Genomic DNA, 19,431 nt, shown 5'->3' with positions numbered 1-19,431 from the left:
GTAATAAAACTCCATGATGTGATGTTATAGGTTTGGTGACAGTAAAAATGTGCCTCATCACACCCGTCTCTTTAACTCATTTTCTATAAAACATCACTGACTTAAATATCACACATATTACAGCTCCAAAAGACAATAAACAGGTGAACCAAAATAACTAAACAGGTGAAGCCTCACGTTGTTTACTAGCTTCCCAGAAATTCGATTCATCGTGACTCCTGACTCGAATCATTTGATTCAGTTTACCAAAAAGATTCGGGTTTTTTTTTCTTTTTATGAACAACAACATATAAGGCTCGTCTGATTGCTACATCTCTCTTTCTCATTTTGTAGTGAACTAAACAAACATCAGTGACTCTGTAGATCAATTACTAGTTAATTATGAATCAGCAAATCCGATTCGTTTGATTCTTTCATATGATTCTTTACCATAATTGTGATTATGCTTCGCGTACAGATATAAAACTTCTCCAAATACTGCATTCTCTTTATAACACGTCTCCTGCTACAGTTGTTGAACCAAACAATTCTTACATCCGACCTGAATAAATGACGTTGAACCACACGTGCAGGAATAGAGATGGTCGTTTCGATTCATCTCAGCGAATCGAGTCATTCGATTCCTTTCGGTTCACTGATTCGTTCATTAAAATTATTTAAAAAATTAAATTCATTTAAAAAACAATAATATTAGCAGCAATAACATTAACAGCAAGTTTTATTGGAAAGCAAATAAATAAACAAATAAATGAATAAATTTCACCTAATGCACATTTAAAGCTCAAATCACTGCTTGTGTTAATAAAGTTAAATTAACTTTAGTGCTAAATCGAAGAGCTAAATCTATAATAGTGCTATAATTAGTAATAGTGAATATTTATAAAACTGTCGGATTTGGACATGAAATATTTTGTTTTTTTTTTTGTTTTTAAGGACTATAAATTATAAATTACAAAAGTTACTACAACAAAACAAAATGTCGTTCCGTTATGATCCATAAGATGGCGCTGTTAAATCACAACACTGTAATAAACATCCATAAAGAAAGTAGATGTAGTAACTGTCTTTGGCCACACGGGGGAAGCAAAAGCATTCTGACACTTGATGCTGTTGTATATGCACAGCACCCGGTAGGAAAAATTTTAAATGCAGGTTAAATGTTTATCATTAGTAAAAGATACTTCTGGTACATATAGATTGATCACGTGATCACTAATTAAAGTGATCAACACATGCTAATTTTGTGTATGTGTGTGTTGCTCCATAAGGGAATACAAGGAAGGAACCATACAAGGAAGGAACATTTTTATTTAAAGATCAGTAAGATAATGTGCTGATCAGTGTACAAGCACTGTCCTCTACAATACACACCATCATCATCATTACCATCATCACCATCGTATCATAATTACCGTCATTACCACGTGAATAACCATCATCTTCATCTTCAACATTATTATAATCATCATCATCATCATTAGACATGTGCCGATAATCTATAAACACAATAATATCTGGGTGATCAAACAGAATATTATCGTGGACTCTTCTACCTGGTTGACTGAGTTTGGCGTTCGTCTTTTTTTTTTGGCTATGGCAGTTTTTCTCACTCAGATAACCGTCACAGATGTACATAATGACATCCAGTTAACAGGTTAGCAGCTGACATTTTCTGTACTATTTTGATTAAAACAAGAATTCATTAGCAATCCAGGAGGCACCTTAACTAGCAAGCTAAAGCTATATGTCTATCATGTTTTCTAGCTAGCTTATCACTATAACTGTCAGTTACTTGGATATCCAGCTGGTTATATTCACTAATTTCCTTTAGATACGAAGTAACCGTTCAACATTGTTAGATATTTAACTATTTAACTAGCGATCTGAGTTTATTCATCACTACAGAAGCTAATCCTGTTTAGCTGAGTTTAGCAGAAAGGCCGTATGTTGTATTTTTAACCTTTGGAACCTAAAACAACTTTTTATTTTTGCTTAACTTCAGAATATCCAATGTGTTTGTCAAATCCATTATTTTAGCCTTTATGTGATGTGTTTAATCAGGATTTACTGAGGTAACTATTCAAAACCTAGTTGCTAGATCTCTGTTTTTTTTTTCTGAGAGGAAGTTTATTTAAAAATGTTAGCCAGCTAAATATAAGCTAGTCCATTTGCAATAAGAGTTAACTGTTTACACACACAGCTGCGATATTTAAATGAACTAACATGCCTTAACTTCTAGTATGAAGTGATAATGTGAGAGTTTTTTGGAATTGTGATATGACTGATTTGTTTCAGCGTTATTGTGAATGATTACAATACAGTAATATGAAGCCGATTCTTGAATACGATGCAAGAACATTGTTTATTTATTGTAGTAATAACGGCATGCGATTACCGTCATGTGGAAACCGTAATATCGGCACATGTCTAATAGTGACGCAAAGTCTACGATACCAGTTTAGCAGCAACATGTTAACAGGAGGGAGGACGTGGGTGGGGTTAAAGTACTGTTTAGATAAAAAATACTCACAGCTTTTACGTTCTAGTTTAATCGAGTTTTATAAGGAGAAACATCTTAAGAGGCGTGTAGTGCACCTCCTAGTGGAGCTAGTGTTACTCGGTCACTATATATTGCGTGTTTTAAGTCGAATGCAAGGGGGGGGGTGTATGGGCTACATGGTTCTTCGCTAACAGGAAAGTCCATCTCTGACACCGTACAAAGTTTAAGGACAAAAATATACACTTCACATTTTGAAGGTTTAAAACACCACTAAAGGTTTTTATATAAACATGACTTGGTCGAGTCAACCACCGTTAGTTGTTCTACATTACAGCACGCTAACGTGTGTGTGTGTGTGTGTGCGTGCGTGTTTAAGCTACGATGTTAACAGGACAAATATAAATTAATATAGGTTTATATTGGCTGCACCTCTGTGGATAAAGCCAGGGAAGTACTGTGAAAGAGTGGTTCAGACAATAAATACACAGGGTTTACACAGTGTGTGTGTGTGTGTGTGTGTGTGTGTGTGTGTTGTGTGCATGTTTCAAAGGTGTCTTTGGGTCAACAAAATAATCAGCTAATTGCGTCAACTTTTAGAGAATTAATGGTCTTAATTACACAATAGAATTACCTGATGATAATTAGCCTGCTAGCAAACTCAGCTAGCTGATTAACATTAGATAAATTCTGCAGTTAGCTGGCTAACATTAGAATTCTTCTGTTTACACAGCCGGAGCGTTTAGCTAATTTTCTATTGTGTAACTAAAACCAGACATTTGTGCTGAGAAATGAGCTTTAATTAGATTTAAGTACAGTAGCTCCACCTTTGTTAGTACAGGGACGCCTATCATATTGTAAAAACAGGTGTGTGTGTGTGTGTGTGTGTGTGTGTGTGTGTGTGTGTGTGTTGGCGGTACTATTTTTCCCCATGTTGAAAAAGTGAGTTAGTCCAAAAACCCGTACAGAAGAGCAGACTGCTCTCCGCTCTTCACTGAGGTGTTGTTGAGTAAAATTTAAAAATAAAAAAAACAAAAAAAATCACAGTTCTTTCAGGACTGCAAATGAAAACAAAATAATCTAAAATCTATACTTTTTTGTCCTTGATAATAAAAAATAGTTTTTTTGTTCTGTATCTTACAATAATCCATCTTCTCTTCTGAGGGAAGCGATCAGTCCGAAACGGAAAATATGTGAACATTTATATAAAAACATGAAGAAACAGATGAGAGGAGAGGAAACGAGTGGAGAGGAGAGAAAGTGAAGGGGGACAAGGTGTGAAAGGGGATGGGTGGGGTCTCTCTCTCTCTCTCTCTCTCTCACTCTCTCACTCTGTTTTAGGATGGACACTTCGTACAGCCACATTTCACCACTTTCTCCACTTCCTGGATGAACGAGGAGCCGTCCGTGCACTGGAACGTGTACTTTCTGGTTTTGGTGCGAAGGGCGGAGCAACACGAGTCCCCGCCCCCGCAGCTTCCTGCACATTCTAAGCGTGAGATTTTCTCCGTGGTCTGACACGCAGCGTAGCCCTGCTGCCGCTGAATGTAACCTCGGACCCTGTGACCCCTACACTCCATCTCTGTCCCGAGAAAGAGAGAGAGAGAGAGAGAGAGAGAGAGAGAGAGAGTGTGTGTGAGAGAGAGAGAGAGAGAGAGAGAGAGAGAGAGAGAGTGTGTGTGAGAGAGAGAGAGAGAGAGAGTGTGTGTGTGAGAGAGAGAGTGTGTGTGAGAGAGAGAGAGAGAGAGAGTGTGTGTGTGTGAGAGAGAGAGAGAGAGAGAGAGAGAGTGTGTGTGAGAGAGAGAGAGAGAGAGAGAGAGAGAGAGAGAGTGTGTGTGTGTGTGTGAGAGAGAGAGAGAGAGAGAGAGAGAGTGTGTGTGTGTGTGTGAGAGAGAGAGAGAGAGAGAGAGAGAGAGAGAGAGAGAGTGTGTGTGTGTGTGTGTGAGAGAGAGAGAGAGAGAGTGTGTGTGAGAGAGAGAGAGAGAGAGAGAGAGAGAGAGAGTTAGTTTGATAGAGAGTGGGAGAAACAGAGAGAGACAGACAGAGAGAGAGAGACAGAGAGAAAGGGAGAGAGAGAGAGAGAGGGAGAGACAGAGAAAGAGAGAGAGAGAGAGAGGGAGAGACAGAGAGAGAGGATAACATTGGGTTTCAGTGGGATCAGAATTTGCAGTTCAGTATTTTACATCAAATTAATACGAACTTTGATACGAGGCATAAAAGCAGAGAGAGCAAGGCAGATGTAAAAGAGTGGTGTGTAACATGAGGAGATAAACACTGGACATGTGCTGATACTTTAATACTGATTCTTTTACGGCCTCCTACTTAGAGCGGCGACGGGTAAAGGAAAGAAATCAACTTTTTTTTTTACCAGCTTTCTGTTCTTTATGAGTTACAGGATGTTATCAATCAGTATAAAGACAGGAATGTTGTGTCTGTGAGTCTAATCTAACATGAGTCAGGTCTGTGAGTCTGATCTAACATGAGTCAGGTCTGTGAGTCTGATCTAACATGGGTCAGGACTGTGAGTCTGATCTAATATGGGTCAGGACTGTGAGTCTGATCTAACATGGGTCAGGACTGTGAGTCTGATCTAACATGGGTCAGGACTGTGAGTCTGATCTAACATGAGTCAGGTCTGTGAGTCTGATCTAACATGGGTCAGGACTGTTAGTCTGATCTAACATGAGTCAGGTCTGTGAGTCTGATCTAACATGGGTCAGGACTGTGAGTCTGATCTAACATGGGTCAGGACTGTGAGTCTGATCTAACATGAGTCAGGACTGTGAGTCTGATCTAACATGGGTCAGGACTGTGAGTCTGATCTAACATGGGTCAGGACTGTGAGTCTGATCTAACATGGGTCAGGACTGTGAGTCTGATCTAACATGGGTCAGGACTGTGAGTCTGATCTAACATGAGTCAGGTCTGTGAGTCTGATCTAACATGGGTCAGGACTGTTAGTCTGATCTAACATGAGTCAGGTCTGTGAGTCTGATCTAACATGGGTCAGGACTGTGAGTCTGATCTAACATGGGTCAGGACTGTGAGTCTGATCTAACATGAGTTAGGACTGTGAGTCTGATCTAACATGAGTTAGGACTGTGAGTCTGATCTAACATGGGTCAGGACTGTGAGTCTGATCTAACATGAGTTAGGACTGTGAGTCTGATCTAACATGGGTCAGGACTGTGAGTCTGATCTAACATGGGTCAGGACTGTGAGTCTGATCTAACATGAGTTAGGACTGTGAGTCTGATCTAACATGAGTCAGGTCTGTGAGTCTGATCTAACATGGGTCAGGACTGTGAGTCTGATCTAACATGGGTCAGGACTGTGAGTCTGATCTAACATGGGTCAGGACTGTGAGTCTGATCTAACATGGGTCAGGACTGTGAGTCTGATCTAACATGAGTCAGGTCTGTGAGTCTGATCTAACATGGGTCAGGACTGTGAGTCTGATCTAACATGGGTCAGGACTGTGAGTCTGATCTAACATGAGTTAGGACTGTGAGTCTGATCTAACATGAGTTAGGACTGTGAGTCTGATCTAACATGGGTCAGGACTGTGAGTCTGATCTAACATGGGTCAGGACTGTGAGTCTGATCTAACATGGGTCAGGACTGTGAGTCTGATCTAACATGGGTCAGGACTGTGAGTCTGATCTAACATGAGTCAGGTCTGTGAGTCTGATCTAACATGGGTCAGGACTGTGAGTCTGATCTAACATGGGTCAGGACTGTGAGTCTGATCTAACATGAGTTAGACTGCAGGGAAATGATTATCACCATGTGTCCAGTGTACACCAAAGAAAATTAACACACACACACACACACACACACACACACACCACGCTCACCTCAGTGCGGTCCGCAGCGCTGTCAGTGGCAGCTTTAAACGTGCAGAGAGGTTAAAAAGAATGAAAGCGTTATTAAAAAAAAGCCCAGATTAGTGAACACGCACGTGCCCATATTGAACCTTGAACTGGTTAAAAATGATTTGTTACAAGTTTATTTCTTTAATAATATATATTTTTTTCCTAAAATAATTTTTATGCAAAACATTTTATATATAGTTTTAAAAATTTTTTTTAAATCTTTTACCTTTTATAAATAAATATAAAAATTGTAAACTTTTTTGGACTTTTCAAAAAATCTATTTATGTTTCCTTTTGTCAGTAAACGTGCTTAAATGCCACATAAATATAATATATCGTGTTGTTGAATATCGGCACATGCTTCATAGTATTATTAAAGCAGTGCAGGGTTAGAGCTTACAAAGCAGCAACACACAACAGGAAGGCAGTTTAAACACAAAGTAAAGTCACATAAACACCTGCGCAGTCAGGTGTGTATATTTGCGTGTACCTTTGTCACACAGCACCCCTGTGTATCCAGCGTTACACTCACAGTACGCTGTGCCGAGGCCGGAGAGGCGACAGTGACCGTGTTTACACTCACACACACTGACGCTGCGCTCGTCACACAGCACTCCAACGAAGCCAGGTGCACACACACACCTGTAGGAGTAGGAGTTAATGGGCACACAAGTGCCATGCACACACCTGAGAGAGAGAGAGAAAGAGAGAGAGAGAGAGAGAGAGAGAGAGAGAGAGAGGGATTTAAGGTCAGATTACAGTCATGTAAATAAATTTGTGTGTTTTTGAACCGCTCACTTGTTGCCAACGCAGGGGTCATTGAGCGGCTGGTCACACAACGGACCGCTCCAGCCTGGTTCACACTCGCAGCTGAATGACGAGTGGGTGTCAGTATACGCTTCACGCGCATCACGTGAGTTAACGTGGCACTGACCGTGCACACAAACACTCGGTTGGCACGAGCGACATCCAGGGATCACACCCTCTCGCTGGAAACGCATCAAATCCTGCAGCTGCTCGTTAATGTAGACATGACGGAGACAACCGTGAAAACTGGAGCCATTACTGAACGAAGAGATGGACGACTGTACAGGGACGCCTGAGAAGAGGAGAGAGAGAGAGAGAGAGAGAGAGAGAGAGAAAGATGGAGAGAGAGAAGGGGAGAGAGACAGAGAGAAGGGGAGAGAGAGGAGATGAAGGTGTGTGCATGTGGAATGAGTGTTTGTGTATATGTGTGTTTGTGTGTGTGTATGTGTGTTACACACCTCCCAGGTAGAGCGGTGATGCTGTCAATCCTGCACTCATTCTCCGTGCAGTAGAGATAGATTTGGGTTTCCCTCCATCAATAGATAGAGAGACAGACAGGTCCGTCATTGTGAGCTGCAGCACGTGGAACTCTCCATCACTCACTGTCTCCGCACTACACACACACACACACACACAATCAATAACTCTCTATGTGCCTCACATTTATGGACTTAACAAATCCTTTCAGCGTGTGTGTGTACCTGTAGATGGTTCCTGTGTCATAGCTGACTCTCACTCGTCCTCTGTAAAGCTCAACAGCCATTTGTTCACCATTGCCTTTATACAGTAACACTCCACTGTCCTCGTCTGTTGCAATCTACACACAAACACACACACACACACACACACACACACACACACACATCAGCTATAAGCAGCCATTCAGCTACTACTGTACAAGACTGTGTGTGTGTGTGTATACCTGGAGTGTGATGTTAGTGTGTTGTGTGTCAGAAGGAATCTGGACAAATGCGTCTTGGCTGACAAAGTTTACACTGATGAGTCGCTCACACCGTGTGCCCTCGTAACCATGGAGACACACACACACTGGTTCTGCCCCCTTGACCACACATTCTGCGCTGTTCTCACACTCATGATCATCACACGGGCTTGTCCGGGGCAGCACCATGGGGGGGGAGAACTCGCAGAACAACCCACTACACACAAACAATTATCCACACACACACACACACACACACAAAACCATGCTATTTAAAGTAAGTATATAACTGATGCTAGTTGAGTGTGTGTGTGTGTGTGTGTGTGTGTGTTCACCTGTAGCCTTCAGGACACACACACGTGTACCCGTTGACAGCGTCGAAACACTGCGCTCCGTTTTTGCACTTGTTATCTGCGCAGTCATCGATGTCCAGCTCACACTGCTCTCCCGAGTAACCTGGAGTGCACTCACACCTAACCAATCAGAGCAAGCCATTTGAGAAAATAGTCTAGACAAAACAAACATGGGCGTGTCCTAGTCAGATGGGCGTGTCCTAATCAGGTGGGCATGTCCTCCTTGGTGGATTTGACTATACCAGTCCATTAGCTGTAAAGGAATCTGAATTGGCTTGTAGCGAACTAGATGCTATCCACCCACAAAAACACCCTCTTCTCTTTCTACCCATCCCGAGGCATCCAGAAACTGTACCAGCTCAGATCGTCTTCCGTGCAATGAAGATTTTGGACCTCCACTGAGATGAGGCCGACTCAGCGAATCCTGAGGCATCTAGACATCTATCAGCTACAGTTAGACTCTGCTATACTAAAAAGATGTGAACTCCATGTGATCTTTTGCATCTATACAACATTTGTCAGACTGTTTATTTATAATCACACCCTCCAGTGTCACCCATATGAGGATGAGGTTCCCCTTTGAGTCTGGTTCCTCTCAAGGTTTCTTCCTTACCATTTAAGGGAGTTTTTCCTTGCCACTGCTGCCTGAGTCTACTGCCACTGCTGCCTGAGTCTAATCTAAATACATACACATTGTGAACTAAATATATCTAATATTAATCTTGACTTTTGCATTCTATTAATCTTTATATTATTCTTTATATTAACCTTTTGTTCTATGTTTATGTTCTGTAAAGCTGCTTTTAGACAATGTCAATTGTAAAAAGCGCTATACAAATAAACTTGAATTGAATTGAACTGAATCTTAATTGGACACACCCTCTTAATTGGACGGACACTTTTTGTGCACACATACTTGATTAGACACACTCATTTGAGTGGACACGCCCACTTAATTGGACTTTCCCCCTGTACAGTGTGACGTATTTTGTAGCAGTCAAAAATACTGTGTGTGTGTGTGAGAGAGAGAGAAACCCACTTGAAACCGTGAGCAGTCAGGACACATTTGGAGTCATGCTGACACCGGTTCAGCTCCGGAGAACACAAATCCAGCTTATCTTCACACAGCTCCCCTACACACACACACACACACACAGGGCAAAATGTCATTAATGTCTTGTTAAATGTTTTGATAAAGTGTTTGTGTGTGTGTGTGTGTGTGTTGCATTAACAAGCAAGCAGTGCGAGTAATGAGATGCTAAAGAATGAAAAACAGAAAGAATGCAGAGATGAATAAAGCGACTAACCTTTTTCCACTTCATTGTTACTAGTGGCTAGCAAAGAGAGACCATGAGAGACATGCAGACAGAGATGAAGAGAGAGAGAGAGAGAGAGAGAGAGAGAGAGAGAGAGAGAGAGAGAGAGTGAGAGAGTTGGACCAGTCAACAAAAGCAGTGTGTTAGCATGTTAATGTGTTAGTGTCGCATAAACACAGGCAAACAAATTTATTCAAACTCAATGTCTTGTACGTATATTATTGATGAATTCTAATCACATGTAAATGACAGAACTTTTAGCGACACCCACAACACTTAATTAAAGCCAACGCTCACATGAACAAGTGAAGAATAAAGACTTTCTCAGAGGTGAAAGTTATTTTGACCTGAAAGGCTCTAAATTATGGCAAAGGTGAATCAGAAGTGTATTAGGTGAAAGAAAAGGGTTGGAAAAAATGGAGAAAAAACATGCTTAATTGTTTTATTCAACATTGTATTTGAGAGTCAAGGTGTGTGTGTGTGTGTGTGTGTGAGAGTTACCTGTGTACTCAGATGAGCAGAGACAGGTGTAAGTATTAATTCCGTCCACACACGTGGAGTTATTTTCACAGTCGTTGTCCTCACAGTCATCAATGTTTTTCTCACATGCATCTCCTTCAAAGCCCTCGGGACACACACAACTGAATGCACCAGACACACACACACACACACAATACATTCATTATAATGTAACTCAGAATCTAAAGTAAAATGTACATTCCCCAAAGAAACCTCAATGTGTGTGTGTCCTATTTAGATGCGAGCACACACACATACACACACACATAACAAAGATGAGAATTCACTGAGAATCTTGATTGGTTCATACTGTAATAAGCATGTGTGTGAGCCATAATTGAATACTTAAGTGCTTATCAGAGTCCAAATTAGTTCATTAAGTATTTGAGTGTGCGCGCAAGAGTCTTTTAATTGGTTAATTAGGTGTGTGTGAGTGTGTGTAATTAAAAACACTTAAAGAAGATCAGATCATCTCTCTCCATTAAGCAGAATCATTATTACAGTTTGCTCCCTGAAACACACACACACACACACACACACACACACACACACACACACACAAACACACACACACAATGATGATGGTGATAATGATGTGATGGAGTGTGTTACCTGTGTGTGTTCTCAGCTCCATCTTTTAAGTTACACGTTCCACCATTTTGACAAGGGTTACTGATACAGGCATGGATAGGCACCTCACAATCCTGACCCTACACACACACACAAATTAAAATGTTTAATTAATGCTGTGTTTTTGCATGTTTTTTGTGTGTGTGATTGTTTGTGTGTGTGTGAGTTTGTGTGTGTGCATGTGTTTTTGTGTGTGTGTGCGAATGTGTGTGTGTGTGAGTGTGTGAGAGTGTTTGTGTGTGTGTGTTTTTGTGTGTGAGTTTGTGTGTGTGTGAGTTTGTGTGTGTAAGTTTGTGTGTGCTTGTGCGTGTTTGTGTGCGTGCGTGTGTGTGCGGGTTGTGTGTGAGTGCGAGTGTTTGTGTGTGTGAGTTTGTGTGTGTGTTTGTGTGTGTGAGTTTGTGTGTGTGAGTTTGTGTGTGTGAGTTTGTGTGTGTGTGTGTTTGTGTGTGAGGTTGTGTGTGTGCGTGTACCTTATATCCATATGGACAAGTACATCTGTAAAAGTCAATAGGATGGTTCGTACAGGTGCCATTATTTTTGCACGGACTGGACAGACATGGATCACACTTTGCCTGGATGTTGATGTCTACTGGACCTGTGTGTGTGTGTGTGTGTGTTTGACAGAGAGAGAGAACAAAGATAAATTACTATACACATAAGGTCATATATAGATAAATACACTATACAGTGCATATATAAAAGGTGCATATTTCACACACACACACACACACACACACACACACACACACACACACACACACACACAATACCAGGGCTGGGCAACAACAGGATCATCACAACGCTAGGTCAAAGGCCAAGTCAGACCACGTCAGGTAAATGAGGGCAGGGCAGATAAAGTGGGGTCTCTGACTAGCTGCCTTACCTGGCACAGGAAAACCACATGGCCCCAGGACCTCTACAAATGCACCAATCAGGTTGTGTTACATTGAATATTAACAAGGGACAAATTTGCATCTAATGACTATGCTGATTTTTATGAATATTGTATGAAACAAGGAGGATAAAGTGAGTGTAACTATTTGTGTTACCTGTACAGGTGAACAGCTTGGATGATGATGATGATGATGATGATGATGATGATGTGTGTGTGTGTGTGTGTGTGTGTGTGTATATGTGTGTGTCTGTGTGTTACCTGTACAGGTGAACAGTTTGGATGATGATGTGTGTGTGTCTGTGTGTATGTGTGTGTCTGTGTGTTACCTGTACAGGTGAACAGTTTGGATGATGATGTGTGTGTGTGTGTGTGTCTGTGTGTATGTGTGTGTCTGTGTGTTACCTGTACAGGTGAACAGTTTGGATGATGATGTGTGTGTGTGTGTTTGTGTGTGTCTGTGTGTTACCTGTACAGGTGAACAGTTTGGATGATGACGATGATGTGTGTGTGTATGTGTGTGTCTGTGTGTTACCTGTACAGGTGAACAGTTTGGATGATGATGTGTGTGTGTGTGTGTATGTGTGTGTCTGTGTGTTACCTGTACAGGTGAACAGTTTGGATGAAGATGATGATGTGTGTGTGTGTGTGTGTGTGTGTGTGTCTGGGTGTTACCTGTACAGGTGAACAGTTTGGATGATGATCTGTGTGTGTGTGTCTGGGTGTTACCTGAACAGGTGAACAGTTTGGATGATGATGTGTGTGTGTGTGTGTCTGTGTGTTACCTGTACAGGTGAACAGTTTGGATGATGACGATGATGTGTGTGTGTATGTGTGTGTCTGTGTGTTACCTGTACAGGTGAACAGTTTGGATGATGATGTGTGTGTGTGTGTGTATGTGTGTGTCTGTGTGTTACCTGTACAGGTGAACAGTTTGGATGAAGATGATGATGTGTGTGTGTGTGTGTGTGTGTGTGTGTCTGGGTGTTACCTGTACAGGTGAACAGTTTGGATGATGATCTGTGTGTGTGTGTCTGGGTGTTACCTGAACAGGTGAACAGTTTGGATGATGATGTGTGTGTGTGTGTGTCTGGGTGTTACCTGTACAGGTGAACAGTTTGGATGATGATCTGTGTGTGTGTGTCTGGGTGTTACCTGTACAGGTGAACAGTTTGGATGATGATCTGTGTGTGTGTGTGTCTGGGTGTTACCTGTACAGGTGAACAGTTTGGATGATGATCTGTGTGTGTGTGTGTCTGGGTGTTACCTGTACAGGTGAACAGTTTGGATGATGATGTGTGTGTGTGTGTGTGTCTGTGTGTTACCTGTACAGGTGAACAGTTTGGATGAAGACGATGATGTGTGTGTGTGTGTGTGTGTGTGTGTCTGGGTGTTACCTGTACAGGTGAACAGTTTGGATGATGATCTGTGTGTGTGTGTCTGGGTGTTACCTGTACAGGTGAACAGTTTGGATGATGATGTGTGTGTGTGTGTGTGTGTCTGGGTGTTACCTGTACAGGTGAACAGTTTGGACGGTGTGGTGAGCAGCAGTTTGTCCATCATATCTTTGGGTCCGGCACACCGAGCGATACCTGGTTCTTTATATCCACTCTTCACCCAGTCAGAGAGCCACTGCATGTTACAATCACAATGTAGAGGGTTCGCCCCAAGAGCACTGTGACACACACACACCACAATAAATTCTTAAATGATCAGCTTTGTTTATTATTCTCTCGACTATTTTAAAGCTTATTATTTAGTAACTACTTTGTATGTGTGTGTGTGTGTGTGTGTGTGTGTGTGTGTGTGTGTGTGTGTGTGTGTGTGTGTGTGATGACTCACAGATGAGAAAGAGAGGAGAGATCTTTAAATGATCCTTCAGGGATTACAGCAATGTCGTTACCATGTAAAGACCTGCAAAGAGAGAAATGAGTGAGACTCACAGACTCTAACATGGATTTTACACAATAACTCTCTTACACACACACATACACACACACACAGACACACACACACACACACACAAAAGGCACTTACAGTAATCGCAATGATCGAAGGCCCTCAAAGGCTTTAGCTGGAATACACCTCAGTCTGTTGTAGCTTAAGATTCTGTATAGACACCAAAGTAGTTTAGCAAAACACACACACACACACAGAGACACACACACAGAGACACACAACAAACAAAACAGACAATTACAAAAACATTTTAAACATTTGTTAATTGTGTTAAGCAAGAAACTTCACCTAGCAATAATTTGGGCTAGCTAATCCTCTAACAAAATTAGCGCAGTTAGTTCAAACAACAGTACTAACATTTATCACAGAAAATAAACATGTTAAACTCAGACAAAAACACACACACGCATATATACACGCACAGATTCATTTCATCATCATCATCATCATCATCATCAGCATCATCATCATCATCATCACACTCACAGTGTAAGCAGCTCAGACATGTTACTGTACGTGTTGCTGGATAATGTGCTGATCTGGTTATTGCTCAAATCACTGCAAAAAAGCAAACACAAACACACACACACACACAACGACAAAGCTGTGAGCTGCTGCATGAAAAAAAGAGGCTTCTTTGTTGTGCACTTCCTGCCAAATAGGGAGCCATTTAGGGTTCAGTCTCAAACAGCATTTCTAGTGTTATCAAATGTGCAAGCAATAATACAGCAGAAACCGTTAAGAAAATCAAAAGAGGTGTTGAGCTTTTACAAATGTTAAGCAGAGTTAATTAACACACTTATTATTATATACAAACTAGACTGACTTAAGTCCAAAAGTATGGCAATATATTTCCGCAGGAAAAGTTCCAAATAATTTTCCACACCTGTTACGTAAATGTTCTGTATTTCTTATGTATGTAAATGACCTGTGTACAGTACACAACTCTGAGGTTGTGGGATTTGTCGTGAGTAAAAGAATAAGCTAATTTAAGCTAATTTATCACACTTTTAATTCTGAGTGCTCAAAAAAAATTATCTGCACACACACACATGTACACACACATGTACACACATGTGCACGCGCACACACACACAGTACACACAGTTCAGAGTCAGTGGTTAGTTAAATACAGGAGCTGGAGCTGGGTTGTGATTGGCTGGTTGTTCGGGAGGAAGAACTTACATAAGAGTGAGGTGTTTGTAGTTGGAGAGCTCCAGAGGAACCTGTGTGAACTGGTTTCCATCCAGATAGCTATCAAAAATACACACACACACACACACACACACACACACACACACATATACAAAGGAAACTTGTGTTGTTTATTGTATATACAGTATAGTGTGTGTGTGAAATAACGTTTTGTTTAGTGTGTATATAAGATGTTTAGTGTGTGTGTGGGTGTGTGTGTGTGAAACAACCTTTAATTTAGTGTGTATATTAGCTGTTTAATCTGAGAATGAAAACTTGTTTAGTGTGTATATACAATGTATAGTGTGTGTGTGTGTGGTAATAACATTAAGTGTTAAGCGTATATATCCTGTGTGTGTCGTGTGTCTGAATGTGTTGTGTGTGTGTGTGTGTGTGCATGCTCACAGCTCAGTGACGTCTTTAGGAATACCCTTCGGCAGTGTGTTCAGTCCTTTATTACTGCAGCGCACCACCGTGTCCAAACAGGAGCATTCTGATGGACAACGAGCCGATGGGGAGCAGCTATTCTCATCATCACCTACTCACACACACACACGCATACACACACACGCATACACACACACACACACACCAGATAAATATCAATACTTTGTGCTCATCAGCCACTACAAAATTTCGGACCGTAGCTGAGTTGCTGCATTTCACAAATATTGGCACCCCTCTGTCCTATCTATCGGTGGATTAAAGTTGTGTGAGTGTGTGTTTATTTGTGTAAGAGAACATTAACAGCATTTTTTTTTCAGCATTTTCAGCTGAAACAAGGTCTCCCTAAAACACACACACACAAATACACACACAGAGTGCTATTACAGCTCGTACCGTCCTCACAGGCAAAGTCCTGCACAGCCACATCCTGAATCGGGATCTCTTTCAAAAAGTAGGGCTTTAGGCAGCGAGGGTTTCCTGTGACGATGCGTTTCTTTCGTAGCCACTCCCCCAACCAGGCCATGTGACAGTTACAGTTAAACGGATTGGCCAGCAGGTTCCTGAGAGGCAAGTGGTTCAAAGTAATCTTTATTAACAAAAACATGAGCCAAATAGAAAAATGTTTATTTTGTGTTTGTTTAATGTTTGTGCGTGTGTGTGTTTATTCTTACAGTGTGGAGAGGGAATGAAGTGTGTCAAAGGCTCCCCGGGTGATGGAGGTGATCAGGTTATCATAGAGAGAGAGCAGCCGCACTGAACTCAGGCCGGTGAAGCTGCTGTTACTCACACAGCTGATCTTATTACTGCGCAGCATCCTACACACACACACACACACACAGACACTAATCAGGTTCGATCGTTGACCTTATCGCTGAATGAATTATTATTCTGACATTTACTAATGATTCCAGTGACCCAAGCACCTTGCATATATGTTACGTGTGTGTGTGTGTGTCTGTGTGTATGACTCACAGTGTGCGCAGACCCGTCAGACCCTTCAGCATGCCATAGTGAACGCTCTCCAGACGGTTGCTGGTCAGTATGAGCTCGTTCACTCCATTTGCTGCCTCAAAAGTGCCCTCCTCTATATCACTGATCTTATTGTTACTGAAGTTACTGTACAGAGAGAGAGAGAGAGAGAGAGAGAGAGACAGAGACAGAGAGACAGACAGACAGAAAGAGTGAGAGAGACATTAAGAGTAGAACGTGAAAGTGACAGCGAGAGAGTCCGATCGAGAGCAAGAAAGAGACCAACAGCCAGAGAGAGGCATTGAGAGAGAGAGAGAGAGAGAGAGAGAGAGAGAGAGAGAGAGAGAGAGAGAGAGGCAGACAAAAAGTCTGAGTGTAGAGAGATAGACAGACAGACAGGTAGACAGAGAGATAGACAGAGAGAGAGAGATATAAAGAGAGACTCACATCTTGCGGAGTTGTGGGAGTTTCTTGAACACACCCGTTGCCTCCAACACGGTAAACTCGTTATTGTTTAAACGTCTGTGAGAAAAATATTTTTAGATATTGAACATTTCTGTGTGTGTTTGTGTGTGTGTGAGTGTTTGAGACACTCACAGCTCTGCAGTGTATTGTGGGATGCTGTCAGGTATCTTGGTGAGTTTTTGTCCTGAACAGTCGACGGTTGTTCCCTCACAGCGACACTTCTCAGGACACACAAGATCGGCAAAGCAACTTCCACTCAGCTTAGTGCGGTAATCCTCAGTACCTACACGCACACACACACAAACACATACACAGTATACTAATTAGTTAAGCGTTCTATGGCAGTGAACAATTCAGTACCTACTGTTGGCTGTGAACCTACTAAACACCTGTCAGCATTTAGCTAGCTAAATATTTAGCAATGACGAATTAACGCTGCCTGTCTCATCAGCAACTATGTTGTGTACTAGAAAGACAGACAGGAAGTGATGCAGGCTGAAAGGGGAAAACACTGGAAGTGAGGGGGTGATACGTTAGAGGTTTAATTAGCCAGAGGAAAATCTGTTATCACCACAGCAACACACAACAACACAGTGTTAATAAAAGACACACACACACACATACACACGCACACACAAACGGTTTGCCGATGCTGCAAGACGTCCCGTGGCGCTTGACAGAACCATGTTATAGTGCGGAGAGAGACAAGCATGGTTAGATCAAGCACAACGGAAAACCCTGCTAATACACACACTCAGAGAGAGAGAGAGAGAGAGAGAGAGAGAGAGAGAGAGAGAGAGAGAGAGAGAGAGAGAGAGAGAGAGACAGAGACAGAGAGAGAGAGACAGAGAGAGAGAGACAAAGGAGGACAGTTAGAGTGCTAAGATAAGAAAGTGAGGACTGATAAAAAAAGAGGTGAGAGGCAGAAACTGAGAGTGTGGGAGAGACAGAAAGAGAGAACAAGGAGAAAATAACTGAGGGAATGACAGACAGAGAGAGATAAAGAGTCAGAGTCAGAGGGAGAGTCAGATTCACAGAGAGAGAGAGAGAGCGGGAGAGAGAGAGAGAGAGAGAGAGAGAGAGAGAGAGAGAGAGAGAAAGAGTGTGGCAGGAATATTGCAGCTGAAGCTTTGACTTCAAGATCAAACCACACACACACACACACACACCATGCGTTCATTGCATATACAACACCAGACTGCTAATCTGTGATTGGCTACACTGGAGTGAATGGGCGGGGCTAACCAGGCGAGCAAAAGGGGAACTTGGGGCTGTGACTGGACAAGGGCTTCATTTACTTACATTTACTGACATGATGGATCCCTGAGTATGTGCACGAATAGGGCAGAGAGAGAGAGAGCTCGTCACATGCACAACACACACACACTCACACACACATTCACACACACACACACTCTCACACACACAGTCGTGCATGCTCCATGTTCTTTATTGTGAGTGAATGAAAACAATCCAAACTCGTGTGTATAAAAGAGCAAACAGAGTGCAGAATACTTGTGTGAGCAAACACACACACACACACACACACAGTACCTGGTATGTAATACTGTTCTTTAGCTACATCAGAGGAGACAGAGAGAGACAACTGAGATGTGTGTTTGTAAAAATTGATAGACAGACAGACAGACAGACAGACAGATAGATAGATAGATAGATAGATAGATAGATAGATAGATAGATAGATAGATAGATAGATGGAAGGACGGACGGACAGACAAACAGACAGATAGAAAGATGCAATCTTTCTACTGTAGGGGTGTGTGTGTGTGTGTGTGTGTGAAAGAGAGATGAGCTTAGGCACCTGTGTTGCTTGTCATAATGAGAATCACAAAGGGTTTGTGTGTGTCTCTGTGTGTGCGTGTGTCTGTGTGTGCGTGTGTGTGTGAGTAAGTGTGTGTTTACCTGAGCAGCGGAATTTCTTGCTCTTTATCTGTCCGAGGCGTTTGTTGGCAAGCCGACGTGGGCTGGTGCATCGTGCCCCACTCGTCTCAATTGGGTTCTCCTGCAGGTAATCAGCCAGCCACTTCAGATGACAGTCACACACAAAAGGGTTCTGGGCCAGGTGTCTGACACACACACAGATCAGGATTAGCTCTGATCTATCCCTTATACTAAAATGAATGTAGTGTATAAACGTGATACTCATCCTAAACCTCTGTATGTGTATATATGTGTGTGTATGTGTGTGTGTGTGTGTGTGTGACATTGTGTCTCACAGTGTCTGGATGGCACGCAGCGATGCGAATGTCCCCTTAGCGATGGTCTGTAGCTTGTTGTCGTACAGAGAGAGCAGGTTGAGGTTCTGCAGGTCCTGGAAGGCGTCCACACGCAAACAGTTGATCTTATTTGCGTTCAGTAACCTGTCAGGATCATATAACACAGGATGTGTTTATAATTCAGTTCACAAACTTTTTTCTGGCACTGAGGAAAAAATAAATTGAAATTCTGTGCAGTTTATTTGATCTACCAAGTGTGTGCATGATTTGCAGATGGCTTTAGCCCAAATATTTGGATTAACAGGCATTTCCTCTCTCTTCCCCTAATCTT

At 42.0% G+C, this 19,431-nt stretch overlaps 1 protein-coding gene across 5 annotated transcripts in view; it reads right to left on the bottom strand.

Moving 5' to 3' along the window:
- Nucleotides 1-1,288: 1,288 nt before the first annotated feature.
- Nucleotides 1,289-19,431, bottom strand: part of slit2 (slit homolog 2 (Drosophila)) — a 58,119-nt gene continuing 39,976 nt past the window's right edge. Inside the window, exons 13-39 of one of the 5 annotated variants that reach the window (XM_060864167.1) lie at nt 19,101-19,244; nt 18,787-18,950; nt 18,418-18,441; nt 16,996-17,146; nt 16,846-16,920; nt 16,402-16,545; nt 16,101-16,244; nt 15,823-15,989; nt 15,388-15,520; nt 14,974-15,042; nt 14,275-14,346; nt 13,867-13,938; nt 13,672-13,743; nt 13,341-13,504; nt 11,408-11,532; nt 10,920-11,017; nt 10,290-10,429; nt 9,780-9,806; nt 9,512-9,605; nt 8,455-8,592; nt 8,102-8,336; nt 7,881-7,996; nt 7,638-7,792; nt 7,171-7,471; nt 6,863-7,059; nt 6,355-6,386; nt 3,855-4,079 (exon numbers count right to left, since the gene is read on the bottom strand). In XM_060864167.1, coding sequence (XP_060720150.1) covers nt 3,987-4,079; nt 6,355-6,386; nt 6,863-7,059; nt 7,171-7,471; nt 7,638-7,792; nt 7,881-7,996; nt 8,102-8,336; nt 8,455-8,592; nt 9,512-9,605; nt 9,780-9,806; nt 10,290-10,429; nt 10,920-11,017; nt 11,408-11,532; nt 13,341-13,504; nt 13,672-13,743; nt 13,867-13,938; nt 14,275-14,346; nt 14,974-15,042; nt 15,388-15,520; nt 15,823-15,989; nt 16,101-16,244; nt 16,402-16,545; nt 16,846-16,920; nt 16,996-17,146; nt 18,418-18,441; nt 18,787-18,950; nt 19,101-19,244 — 3,346 coding nt within the window. In that variant the 3' untranslated portion in view covers nt 3,855-3,986. Of the gene's footprint in view, nt 4,080-6,354; nt 6,387-6,862; nt 7,060-7,170; nt 7,472-7,637; nt 7,793-7,880; nt 7,997-8,101; nt 8,337-8,454; nt 8,593-9,511; nt 9,606-9,779; nt 9,807-10,289; nt 10,430-10,919; nt 11,018-11,407; nt 11,533-13,340; nt 13,505-13,671; nt 13,744-13,866; nt 13,939-14,274; nt 14,347-14,973; nt 15,043-15,387; nt 15,521-15,822; nt 15,990-16,100; nt 16,245-16,401; nt 16,546-16,845; nt 16,921-16,995; nt 17,147-18,417; nt 18,442-18,786; nt 18,951-19,100; nt 19,245-19,431 lie in introns of all 5 variants that reach the window. The other 4 variants (XM_060864163.1, XM_060864165.1, XM_060864164.1 and 1 more) reach the window with 4 other exon arrangements.

The sequence above is a fragment of the Tachysurus vachellii genome, chromosome 2 (genome assembly GCF_030014155.1).
Source record: "Tachysurus vachellii isolate PV-2020 chromosome 2, HZAU_Pvac_v1, whole genome shotgun sequence".
NCBI classification, from domain to species: Eukaryota; Metazoa; Chordata; class Actinopteri; order Siluriformes; family Bagridae; genus Tachysurus; species Tachysurus vachellii.
The sequence above is the reverse complement of the archived record's forward strand: the minus strand, read 5'-3'. Positions and strand labels throughout refer to the sequence as shown.